The 13,527-nt window shown below is 37.0% G+C and overlaps 1 protein-coding gene across 50 annotated transcripts in view; it reads right to left on the bottom strand.

The window, feature by feature from the left end:
* WRN (WRN RecQ like helicase) overlaps nucleotides 1–13,527 on the bottom strand; it is a 139,039-nt gene that overhangs the window by 23,471 nt on the left and 102,041 nt on the right. For 47 of the 50 annotated variants that reach the window (XR_012417190.1, XR_012417189.1, XR_012417191.1 and 44 more), the window contains 7 exons: nucleotides 9,477–9,647; nucleotides 9,302–9,396; nucleotides 8,391–8,466; nucleotides 7,449–7,522; nucleotides 3,810–3,885; nucleotides 3,457–3,569; nucleotides 210–324 (listed from right to left, as the gene is read on the bottom strand). Coding sequence is in view for 44 of the 50 variants with exons in the window: in XM_015454650.3 (XP_015310136.3) it covers nucleotides 210–324; nucleotides 3,457–3,569; nucleotides 3,810–3,885; nucleotides 7,449–7,522; nucleotides 8,391–8,466; nucleotides 9,302–9,396; nucleotides 9,477–9,647 (720 nt within the window). In the remaining 6 variants the exon portion in view is untranslated. Of the gene's footprint in view, nucleotides 1–209; nucleotides 325–3,456; nucleotides 3,570–3,809; nucleotides 3,886–7,448; nucleotides 7,523–8,390; nucleotides 8,467–9,301; nucleotides 9,397–9,476; nucleotides 9,648–10,871; nucleotides 10,982–13,527 lie in introns of those variants that run through there. The other 3 variants (XR_012417188.1, XR_012417187.1, XR_012417192.1) reach the window with 2 other exon arrangements.

The following is a 13,527-nucleotide window of genomic DNA, read 5'->3' as shown; positions in this document are numbered from 1 at the left end:
GACAACTACTTTTTAGTATCATCTTTAAAAGTAGATAACTGACATGTTTTTACGACAGATTGACTGTAAAAACAATCTAAATTCATTTTCTAAGTGTCCAGTATGGAAATGCAAAGAAAGTGAGAAAATGTTGCTTCTGAAGGGTACTTTTGAAATGGTTACAAAAAATGCTTATTCTCTAAGAGCTCCTGAAAACCACAGTATTTTACCTGAACACTATTTGTTTGGCAGAAATGTTTGATGACTTCCAACAGAGGGGCCAACATGGCAGCTTTGCCTTCAGAAACACCATCAATCCTTTTTATGTTTTCAACTGTAGTTGGTCTGTGTTTAACAACAACAAAAAGGTCAAGAAACCACTGAAACAGTATCACTCCAGCAATATAGCTGATGTTCAGCTTCATAATGATTCTCTAAATGTATAGTTTTTCCAACAACCAAAACAATGTATAATACAACTAATCATGTTTTATAATTTCTTTCTTTGCTTACCACCATTTAAAGACTTGTGCTTTTACCAACTTATGAATAAAAACACTATTGTCCCCATCACCACAAAAACACACTGTTAACTGTTAAACAGGACATTATCATAAAGGAACAGGTTAACATATCAAATATTCATTTTATTACTGATTTTATTATTATCTTTATAGTCATGAAAAGGAAAATTATGAGGCTCTAACTGGGAACAAATAAGAGGTTAAGAAAATCTCAAAAGAAAGTCTCATTCATTATTTTCTTCTACAAAGTGTTTACCAGTAACAGTGTATCTGCCAATTCCTTCAGACTTTTAACTCAATATTTCTTATTGTGTCCAATATCCAAGAACACATTCGATGCCCTCCTTCCTTCTAAAAATCTGCCGATCTAATGATTACTCCTTTTCATTAAATATCTCCTCTGGGCCAGGTGCGATGGCTCATGCCTGTAATCCCAACACTTTGGGAGGCCGGGACAGGTGGATTGCCTGAGCTCAGGAGTTCAAGACCTGCCTGGACAACACAGTGAAACCTCATCTCTACTAAAATACAAAAAATTAGCCGGGGGTGGCGGTGCACGCCTGTGGTCCCAGCTATTCTGGAGGCTGAGGCAGAATTGCTTGAACCCAGGAGGCAGAGGTTGCAGTGAGCCGAGATTGTGCCACTGCCCTCCAGCCTAGGTGATAGAGTAAGACTCAGTCCCAAATATATATATATATATATCTCCTGAATAGTAAAGTATGGTCTTAGAATACTTATTAACAACAGAATTAGTGTCAGATATAGCACTGTGTAATGTCATTAGAAAATTCCGCACTCAAGTAATATCTATTGGATGCAATTTAGTGACAGAAACAATTTTTTTTTAAATTATACTTTAAGTTCTAGGGTACACATGCACAATGTACAGGTTTGTTACATATGTATACATGACAGAAACAATTTTTTAAAAGGAAGCAAAAGATGAATACAATTACCAAGCAACTATTCTTGGGAAATAACTTCTTCTAAATGTTTAATGATCACCCCGTGTTTACGAGGCATTGTGCTAGGTGCTTATGGGAGACACACAAAAAGATGAGGAGCTAATACCTTTATTCGGAGTTTAAAATCTAGAAGATATAATAATACACGTTTACCACTAATTACAAAAAACTAAAATATAGCATTGTGTGGTAAGTGCCAGAGAAGCATCTTTAGAATTCATCTGAAAGTCCTCTATGAATTCAAGAGAGAGGAATTACTTCGCCAATAAGATCATGAAATACCTTCTCATAGTCTTTATAGTAATAAAACAAGATCTTAAAGAATTTCTTAAAAGGAGTTTTGAGGAATCAAGGAAACTACAAGGAGAAGCAACACTGAAAATAAATATATGGAAGTTGAAAATGGGTCTTCAACAAGTGGTAAACAACCCAGGTAAGATTGTTTCAAATTCTGTAACTTAGATGGAAAAGCAAGTTCATAAATGGAGGGCCTTGAATTCCAAGCTAGAAAGAAACCATTTAAGCAGAAGTAAGACATGATAAAGGAAGATTTAGTTTGGTACTCATATACTGGATGAAACAGAGAGAGAGAATGAAGGGTTAATAGTTAAGAGGCTTCTGCAACATGCCAAGGGAAAACAGTCAGAACTAATGAGGTGTCATTAAGGAGGAGGAGGAAGGCATAGACAGGCAACAAGGAACCCATTTTACAAAAGGTATGAAAAGTATTTAAATAAGAAAAAGAGGTCAGGCACAGTGGCTTACACCTGTAGTGCCAGCACTTTGGAGACTGGGGCGAGAAGACTGCCTAAGCTTAGGAGCTGGAGACCAGCCTGGGCAATATGACAAAACCCTGTCTGTACAAAATATACAAATATTAGCTGAGCAGGGTGGCATGTTCTGTAGTCACAGCTACTCGGGAGGCTGAGGTGGGAGGATAGCTTGAGCCCAGGAGGTCAAGGCTGCAGTGAGCAGTGATCGCACCACTATACTCCAGCCTGGGCAACAGAGTGAGACCTGTCTTCAGAAAAAAAGGAAGAAGGAGAAGGAGAAGGAGGAGAAAAAAGAAGAAGAAGGAGAAGAAGGAGGAGGAGGAGGAGAGGGAGGAGGAGAAGGAGGAGGAGGAGAAGAAGGAGGAGGAGGAGAAGGAGGAGGAGGAGGAGGAGGAGAGGGAGGAGAAGGAGAAGAAGGAGGAGGAGAAGAAGGAGGAGGAGAAGGAGGAGGAGGACAAGGAGAAGAAGAAGAAGGAGAAGGAGGAGAAGAAGGAGGAGGAGGAGAGGGAGGAGGAGAAGGAGGAGGAGGAGAAGAAGGAGGAGGAGGAGAGGGAGGAGAAGGAGAAGAAGGAGGAGGAGAAGAAGGAGGAGGAGAAGAAGGAGGAGGAGGACAAGGAGAAGAAGAAGAAGGAGAAGGAGGAGAAGAAGGAGGAGGAGGAGAAGAAGGAGGAGGAGGAGGAGGAGAAGGAGGAGGAGGAGAAGAAGGAGGAGAAGAAGGAGGGAGAAGGAGGGAGAAGAAGGAGGGAGAAGAGAGAAGGGAGAAGGGAAAAGGAAGAAGGAAGAAGGAGGAAGGAAGAAGAAGAAAGAAGAAAGTAGAAGAAGAAGAAGAGGAGGAGGAGGAGGAGGAGGAAAAGGTTTTATGTTGGAGGACAGAAAATTCAGATCAGAGGTTTTAAGCATTAGGAACCTCTGACTAGGAATGTGATGGTATGATAATCAAAAAGAATTCAAAAAGAGGAATTTCGGCATTTGAATAAAATGCAGGGTGGGTAGATAATGAGTTAGATTTTATATATATTGAATATGATTGCTGAAAACGTAACTGGTTTTTATTCATATAGAAATGTGGTACTAAAGCTTGGCAAAGAGATAAGCATCGCAGGGGGAATTTGAGTCACCTCCCAGATGTGACAGTGGAAGCTATGGTCATATTATCAACTTGGATAAATTTTGTTAGAAGGAAATAAATGAGAACACATGCAAAAGATAGTTTACCTCATTTTGGCCATATCCACCAGTATCTTGTTTGTTGCCAGAATAGCTGGGGGAACATCCATTTTATTGGCATGTTTCTGCCTAGCTTCTACCAATTTGCCATATAACACAGTCTGAACAAAAAACAAAGAAACAACTCAATACTTTTAAAAATGTACTTAAAAGATCCAGTCCTTTATTTTTAGAGCTTCAGATCCCACATTTTTCCTTAGAATGAATATAAACTGAAATATAAACTCAGATTCTTAGCTTAAGAACAATTTTTAAAATACTGGCAAAATACAGAATTTTAAGCATGCATAGAATCATAACTACCCTATCATAAACTAATTACCTTTTTACAAAAGCCTTACCTGAGTCTCCTGCTCTCGTGCCGAAATAACAGGTTCTGAGGAACTGTAAGATTTTTCTGGTGCCTGCACCATGATACTAAAATATTTAAAAGAAAATAAATAATAAAAGCTTTTCTTTCTCCTCATTTACTTTCTATTTCATCTCCTAAATGAGAATGTCTTTCCAAATCAGTACCAACATTTACTCTTCATGATACCAGTAAGGTAATTTGTTATTTAAAAGACAACAGCCTAGATTTAAAAAATTTTGGATCAAATACATTCATTATAATGGTAAAGTTAAAATTGCCATTTGAGTTCATCACAAAATTGCTGTGTTTTAAAAAGAGCATTTGTTCCATTCTCTTCCTCAACCAACTGCTTTTGAAAGAAAATACGACACGTTAACATCTTTCAACTTACTGGGATACAACAGGTTTTAACCAAGATTTCTTAATCTACTGGGATACAATTTATGATCCTTGTTATAACATCATGGATTTTTAGCTGGTGGGGAAGAAGAAACAAGAAGAGAACAAGAAGCATTCTTAGAAATTAAAAATTTGATAACTAAAATTAAAATGTCACTAGGTGGGAGGGGATAAAAGTCAAGCAACACTCCAAATGAGCAAACAAACAATGAGAGACTGAAATAGGAAAAAAGAAAATTAGTAAAAGGAACACTAAAAACCAAGAAAAGAACACAAAGACAATCACTAACATGAGGAAAAAAATAAAGGTAGCGGGTGGTCATAATAACATGGCTGGGTTAGTAGCATGCATATAATATTTGCGTAGTTATAATAATAGAAATACAATATTGTCATATTGTTATTATATTTAAAAATATATAAATGAATTATTAATATGATGAAATATAATTATATTGGCGGAGGAATGAAGGAGGGGAAATCTACCGTGATAGGAGGTGAGTAGAAAATTTCTAAAATTGGTAAGTCAAAAAAATAGTATTCTAAGCATATCATTCAGAAATAAAAAGGCACAGGCCAGAGAAATCAGCTGAAAGATTTAAAGATGACAGCCTCTATGAACAATAGCAAAGTGAGTTTGGGAAGAGTGTGGGCTGGTATGCTTGTCGTAAGCCATTAATTTCCAATTAACTTTTTCAATCAAGTATAGGTATTATTTTAAGGAAAATTTCAATACATTTTAAAATAATAGTTATTGATATATAAGCATCCTGCTGCTCACTTCTGTACACTAAGCCCATATATTTAAATTAATTTCTGGACTATTCCACAGGTATCCCAAACTCAGTGTGTCTATCACTAAACTCTTGATTTTAATGAGAATCAACTTCTTCCAAATTCCTATTAATAATGATATTTTTACTTACTTTCATGAATCACAAATATTCTTCATGACATCCAGAATAGAGAATATTTTCCAGAAGGTTTTCTGGAAAACCTCTTAAAAACCTTTCTCTGATAATCACTATCTACAGAAGCTAAAGCATTACAAAATGTATTTCTTAAATAACAATACTTGAAAGGTTAATGTACTTCTTGATCCATGAGCTACAGAATGGATGTTGAGTTAGCAGGCATGAAGACAACATTAATCTCCTTGTATGTCTCCATTGCAGCTCTTGGTGACTAAGTGTTGTCAATGAGCAGTAATATTTTGAAAGGAATCTTTTGTCTAAGCAGGTTTCAACAATGGGCTTAAAGTATTCAGTAAACTATGCTTTAAAGAGGTATCAAGACTTTGTTGTTACATGTATGTAGCACAGGAAGAGTAGATATAGCCTAATTGTTAAGGGCCATAGGATTTTCAGAATGCTAAATGAGCACTGGCTTCAACTTAAAGTCACCAGCTGTATCAGCCTCTAGCAAGAGTCAGCTTGTCCTTTGAAGCTTTGAAGCCAGGCATTGACTTCTCTCAAGCTATGAAAGTACTAGACAGCTTCTTCTTCTGGTAGAAAGTATTTGGTCTACATTCAAAGTCTGTAAGTGCAGGTACCTTCATCGATGATCTTAGCTAGATCTTCTGGATAACTTGCTACAGCTTCTATACCAGCACTTGCTGTTTCACTTTGCAGTTTTATGTTATGGAGATGGCTTCTTTCCTTAAACGTCATGAACCAACCTCTGCTGGCCTCAAACTTCTATTCTGCAGCTTCCTCACCTCTCTCAGCTTTCAGAGAATTGAAGAGAGTTAGGGCTTTGCTCTGGATTAGTCTTTGGCTCAAGGGAATGTTGTGGCTGGTTTGATCTCCTATAAAGACCACTAAAACTGTCTCCATATCAGCAAAAAGGGTGCTTTGCTTTCTTATCATTGGTGTATTCACTGGGGTAGCATTTTTAATTTCCTTCAGGATCTTTTGCCTTTGGAAACTGTTTGGTGCAAGAGGCCTAGCTTTTGGCCTATCTCAGCTTTTAAAATGGCTTCCTCACTAAGCTTAATCATTTTTAGCTTTTGATTTAAAGTGAGAGACATGTGAATCTTCCTTTCACTTAAACACTTAGAGATGGGCCAGGTGCAGCGGCTCACACCTGTAATCCCAGCACTTCGGGAGGCCAAGGCGGGGGATCACTTGAGGTCAGGAGTTCAAGACCAGTCTGGCCAACATGGCAAAACCCCATCTCTACTAAAAATGCAAAAATTAGCCAGGCATGGTGGCAGGCATCTGTAGCCCCAGCAACTCAGGAAGCTGAGATGGGAGAATCGCTTGAACCCGGGAGGTGGAGATTGCAGTGAGCCGACATTGCGCCGCTGCACTCCAGCCTGAACGACAGAGTGAGACTCAGTCTTGAGAAAACAAACAAACAAACACTCAGAGACTATTATAGAGTTATTAATTGGCCTAATTTCAATTTTGTTGTATCTCAGGGAACAGGGAAGCCCAAAGAGGGAGAGAAATGGTGAATGGCCGGTCAAGCAGCACTCAGAACTCATATAACACTTAAGTTTGCTGCCTTATGTGGGCATGGTTAATGGTACCCCAAAACAATTACAATAGAAACATCAAAGATCACCAATCATAGATCACTATAATAGATATGATAACAATGAAAACATTTGAAATATTGCAAGAACTACCAAACTATAACACAAAGACATGACAACAGGACATGCTGTTGGAAAATGGGGCTAACACGATCTGTTTGGCGCAGGGTCGCCACAAACCTTCAATTTGTAAGAAATGCAGTATCTGCAAGTCACAATAAAGCAAGGCACAATAAAACAAAGCAGGCCTGTATATATTTCACGCAAATAAAAATAAATAGTGTCCTGATGCTAGAGGTAGGCAAATATAGATTTGAAAGCCAGCTTGGCCATAAGCTATAAGCTCTTGAACAAGTTAGTCAACTTCTTAACCCCTGGTATCTTCAACTATAAAATGGTGATAAATAATAACAGCTATTAAGCTCTTGTAGGAATTAAATGAGACATCACATATAAAGCTCTCAGCATTTAACATAATGCCTGACAAACAGTAATATCCAAGAAGTGTTAGCTATTAAATTAACATTATTATTTTGTAGCTCACTTTGATCATTCTAATACTGAAAGGCTTATGTTTTAAATTTAACTTCCTTTTGCCAGTGAAATAGCCCAACATCTGACAGTCCTTTCTCTTTAGAAAAAAAGTACTCATAAAGTAAGTATAGAACATAGAAATATGGAACTCCGTACCTTTTTTTAGAAATGTTACTCCCAGAAGAAACCTTATCACATGGTTTGTAAGAATATAACTTCTCCAAGTTAGACTGCATTTAAACATATAAAGGTCCATTAAAAAAAGAAGTTTCAAAAACCTTGTAAATGTGAAGAAAATAAGAAACAAAAATCTCACAATCACAATTTTTTCTTTGCATAATCAAGCCATCAAATAAATCACCTGAGAACAACCTCCTAAATTATCCGTTTCTAAAGTTCTAAAGGTAGTTAGAAACGCAATCCAATGTCTTATCCCTCCCAAAACTATAGAAAATAAATCATCAAAAGAATACTCTAATATATAGCAAGTGCCAAAGTTATAAAAACAATTCAATTACATTCTGCATACTTCAATAAAGCAGAAAAAGTTCACCAGAAAATGTAATTCACTATACTTGCCTATTATTCCAGTGTTCTGATCAGCTGAAGTCTGCCAGTGGATTAGTATTTAATCTGTAATAGTTATCTAAGATCTTAGATCAAAAAAAGCAAGAAAGTATGTGAGTGTGGGTGTGTGTGTGTGTGTGTGTGTGTGAGAGAGACAGAAAGAGAGAGAGAATGTGTGTGTGTGTGTGTGTGTGTGTGTGTAGCTCTAATAAGAACACTTAGGAATCAGGCTTATTTTTTGATCAACTATAAGTATTATAACGTGTGAACACTCTAAGCCAAATGAGTTAGAAGATAGGTTTAAAAGAACCCAAATAAATTCCTTTCTCAAATACTTCCAATTCTTTATTAGCCCCAGAAATTATATACCATATATTCTAGTCTGTTCACATCACTTCTCTTGCCAAATTTTATGTTTTGTTATATATGCAATTTTCTCTTTAATTGGAAGGGAATTAAAATATAAAATTTTAAACAGAAGTTGAATCAATAAAGAATGAAATATATAGGAACAACTTCTTTAAAACAAACCTTCTTCTCTGCAGTTAATTCAACTGGTACTTGATTATAAGAATGCTCTTTGGTGCCTGAAGATACAGTTCTCGAGCTGAAAAATAATAAAATTAAATTATCTCAAATGTTAAGATGCAAGTATCTAATTCATGAATCATCATACTCCACTCTCAGAAAGATGAATAAGATATTACCCTTTTAGAACCGGCAATTTTTAAAACTGACTTTTTTCCAGAAAAAGCTCTAGAAGCTTTAAAAAGTTTGAAAGAGAAAACTCACAAGTGATCAATGCCTGTAAAGGTATAAAAAAGTAAGCAACAAATGTATTCCCTCCCTTTCCACTTCTACACGTGAGAAGTAAATACGATATATGGATTCCTCAACATTGATTTCAACACTGCTTCTTTAATCAATGAGAAAGAAGCTTTCTAAATACCATGGTCAGCTACTTCCCATCAACCAAGAAAGTGTTCTGGCTGGAAGCGGTGGATCATGACTGCAATCCCAGTAGTTTGGGAGGCTGAGGTAGGAGGATCACTTGAGCTCAAGACCAGCCTAGGAAAGACCCTGTCTATATACAAAAAATTAAAATATATTAGCTGGGCATAGTAGTGCATGTCTATAGTCCCAGGTACTAAGGTGGCTGAGGATTACTTGGGCCCAAGAGATCGAGGCTGCAGTGAGCTATGATCGCACCACTGCACTCCAGCTTGAGAGACACAGAGAGACCCTGTCTCTTAAAAAAGAAAAGTGCTCTATGACTTATCCTTTCCTCACAGATCCCTTCCCCCAAACTGACTAAAACAGGCATACAAAAACAAACAGGTAATTCATTTTACTTGTGAGAGGCCTATAAACTGGTGTAATTTGAATCACATAAATAGCAACAAAAAACCCAGAAGTTACAAGAAAAAAACTGAAAAATGAACCTAGGCAGAAGAAACTTCTTTGGACACAATTCTTCATTAGCTTGAAGGATGAGGCTCTGGGATTCCCTATTAGCTTTATGAAGCCAATTTCTACCCTATTAAAAACAAAAAGGATCTTTTAATACAGAGTGGGAAACAAAATTAAGTCAAACAGGCAGACTCCTATACTGTTTACCTTTTCCGTAAGGGTGCAAATCTTTATAAATTTGTTAGACCCAGAAACTTCTACCAAGAATCCCTCAATGATGAGCTGACGGGAAAAAGCCTTCCACCAACTCTCTGTTTGATCCTTGCCAGTGCCAAACAAACTGTGCTTGCGATATTGATCTGCAAGACGCTGAGAATTCTGAAATTAAAATAAAATCATTATCTAAAAATGCTAATTTAAACATACAGGTTAAGTAAAACACAGACTTGTCTATTGATTCTTTGGATTTACACTAAATTTCAGCTTTAAAAACATACAAAAATGTTATACCCATCGTGCTCATTCTGAACACTCAACTCACAAATAAATACATTATCAAAATAATGTTCCTTTTGTGTCTTAAATAATGGCAGGAAATTTCACATATAATTCAATGTTTGGAACACTTAGCTTTTGTTATTTAGACCTCTTAGCAAACTCACGTTATTGTTTGAAACAGTGATCAAAATCCTACAGTTCGAGACTAGAACCATGAGAATTATATAAAACGCAATGTGTCATGCCTGTAATTCCAGCACTTTGGGAAGCCAAGGTGGGCAGATCACAAGGTCAGGAGATCGAGACCATCCTGGCTAACATGGTGAAACCCCGTCTCTACTAAAAATACAAAAAATTAGCTGAGTGTAGTGGCGGGCGCCTGTAGTCCCAGCTGCTCAGGAGGCTGAGGCAGGAGGACGGCGTGAATCTGAGAGGTGGAGCTTGCAGTGAGCCGAGATCACGCCACTGCACTCCAGCCTGGGCGACAGAGCGAGACTCCATCTCAAAAACCAAACAAACAAACAAACAAAAGCAATGCAAACCAATAGCTACTCATCCATGAGTGCAGTGCAACAACTCACAGCTTCCAATGCATTTTTGTTTTTACTGTGCTTTCGCATATGATACACTGTAAAGTTTACTTAATCATTTATAATTTAGCTGCTTCACTGAGAAAGACCAGGAAAAGAAGGTGCATGCTAAATAGCTGATGGTTTCGACGTATGTTTTCCTAAGTGAAGGGAGAATTCCTATGGGAGGCTCTTCACAGCCATCAAGTTCTAGAAATGTTAAGAAAGCTAGTCTGTCACATGCAATTCTGTTTTCCTCTAACAGAGAGACCTCTCCAGCTTTCACTCCCTATAAAAGTACTTTTTCATTCACTTTGTCCTCTTACTGCCTCTTTCATTCATCCTACATTTAAATACTACTTTTAAATATATATACAAGTTTATGGGCCAGGCACAGTGGTTCATGCCTGTAATCCCAACACTTTGGGAGGATCACTTAAGCTCAGGAGTTCAAGACCATCCTGGGCAACACAGTGAGTCCCCTATCTCTACAAAAATAAAAAATAAAAAATTAGCAAAGTGTGGTGGTGTGTACCTGTTGTCCCAGCTACTCAGGAGGCTGAAGCAGGAGCTGAGGCAGGAGAATCGTTTGAGCTCAGGAGATCAAGACTGCAGTGAGCTATGATGACACCACTGCACTCCATACTGAGCAAAAACAAAAACAAACAAAAAAAAGGAAGTATACAAACATAGAGCTTTATGGAAAATTACTTTTATTTAATGTTATTTGTGGTGAATGTGGCTGACTGTAATTCAAGGGTCCTTCTACCTTCCATCCACTATGAATTCTTCCACTGCAGAATCTGGGACAGTACAAATACTAGTTCCCAAACTCCCTTTCAGCTAGGGTTCGGGTTCTGTATATTTGCATGACAGGTATAAGCAGGAAGTGAGGCCAAGGCTATTCCTCTGCTGTTTCTGCTGGCATGCATGATTGTGGAGGTATTTAATTTTTATAAGAAAGTATTAGCAAAGAACCCAGCACACAATGACATGCTTCGTAAGTATCAACAGGCACCATTTTGTGGTTACAAATTATAGCAGGTTCACACTGGTTTACAGAGCATGCAAAGGTAGAACCTTCCTGATTATTACAGCTTCCTACTCAATGCAGTTTGGGGTTACGTGCTGTAGTGGAAGCTTCCCAAGTTGACAAATGGCTTCTTGATCACAGAAGAGGCCACAGTTCCCTTGGTGAACTATTTTACAGTGGAACCTTATCAACAATATTATAAGCCATTTAATACCGAGTAATAAATACCTTTCTGCTTAAATTCACTAGAATGATTATGAGCAACTTAAATTTCTATATAAAAATGCAATCTAAAATTTTAGAAAAAGGCAGACTATAACTCAACATTTTTACATTTCATATATACCCTAACAAAGGTTTAATAGTCAATTAAAAATCCAGGGATCAAAATTAAAAGGATACATAAAATGAGTTGCAGCAAACTTAACTAAGGCAACTATAGGGCTATTACAAGCATACTGGTTTTAGTGAATTGATGAAATCATTATGATTACAGGTTTATCTTTTTGAATGTTAAAAACGCAAATACAAGCCTTCTAAAACAGAACAAGAACGATATACTTAAATGTAAACATACATTGCTTTAATATCTGAGAATCTTCCCAAGTATATGAATGAAAACAAAAATAAATCACATCATAAATGTTAATATGCTTATGTCATTTATTACTATTTCTAAGGTGTAGGTTTGCCAAAAAATAGGCTAAATAAGGGTGATCTTTCACAAAAAGGAAGGTAGGATGAAATTAGGTAAAGCAGGGTAAGTTCTCAACAGAGACAAATAGAGCAGTGCCTATATATTGGATTTAAAACATAGGCTTCTGATAGGCATAGTTAAGAGAATCTGTACCATGCTCTCCTAAATCTTAACAATAAAAATAGAATAGACTTTTTTAATAGCTAAGGAATGAATTTTAGTGTCCTGATGATTCTATTTATTAAAATATGATCAGAACAAGATTTAGAGAAATATAAACACCCAGGTACAATCTGGCACCTTCTTCCTTGTTAACAAGACCTGTCTGTGCTAACCCTGACTTAGGGTTGATTTGAGTAGAACGTTTAAAAGTCAACCATATGTAGCATAAACAAGTCTAGAGATCAAATGTATGACATGAGAATTACAGTTAATACAAATGTACTGTATTTGGGATTCCTGCTAAATGAGTAGATTTCAGCTGCTTTTGCCACAAAAACAAGAAAATGGTTAACAATGTAAGATGATGGATATGTTAGTTTCATTATAGTAATCATTTTACTATATATAGGTAACCTGTAACATTATACTGTGTACTTTAAATATACATAATATAATTTATTTTTATAAGTAAAATAAGATAAAACATCATAGAATTTCAGAGCTGGAGGGAATGCTGGAGCTCTTTGATCTATCTTAGTCATTTTTACCCATATTGTTAACAAATTAACAGAGGTTCAAAGATGTTAAATGGTAGTCTAATGTCTCACGGTGTACCTATACTAAAGCTAGGACTAGAACATAGGCCTCCAGATGACTAGTTCTAATTTTTTTTTTTTTTTTTGAGACAGGGTCTCTCTTTGTCACCCAAGCTGGAGTGCAGATGTGTCATCATAGCTCACCATAGCCTCAATCTCCTGGACTCAAGGATCCTCCCACCTCAGCATCCCAAGTAGCTGAGACTACAGATGTATTCCACGATGCCCGCTAATATTTTTTAAATTTTTTTTGTACAGATAGGGTCTCACTATGTGGCCTAGACTGGTCTTGAACTCCTAGGCTTGAGAGATCCTCATGCCTTGGTCTCCCAAAGTGCTGGGATTACAGGCATAACAGCTAATTTTTTCTTCTTATACCACATGCGTGCACAAGCATCCACACGTACCGCTCCCCACACCCAATATACATACATGTGGGGGCTCTTGAGCTACATTACCTGCATTCAAGCCATAGCTCTGGCAAGTTACTTATCTTCTATTTTCTCATCTAATATGCATATATATTCATTTTTATCTCTTGAGGATACTATGAAGATTAAGTCCATAACCAGGACAAAGCCTGGCTCAGTAATATTAATCTGCTTTTTATTAGTTAACAGCTGATCCTTTAACTCAACCTGAATTTCTTAATCTAAGAGTAAAAAGCATGACTTGGTATCTAGTCGGGTTTCCTTCCCTGGAA

Source organism: Macaca fascicularis, chromosome 8 (assembly GCF_037993035.2).
Source record: "Macaca fascicularis isolate 582-1 chromosome 8, T2T-MFA8v1.1".
Lineage (NCBI taxonomy): Eukaryota > Metazoa > Chordata > Mammalia > Primates > Cercopithecidae > Macaca > Macaca fascicularis.
Note: the sequence above shows the minus strand (reverse complement) of the source record. Positions and strands in the feature narration are given on the sequence as shown.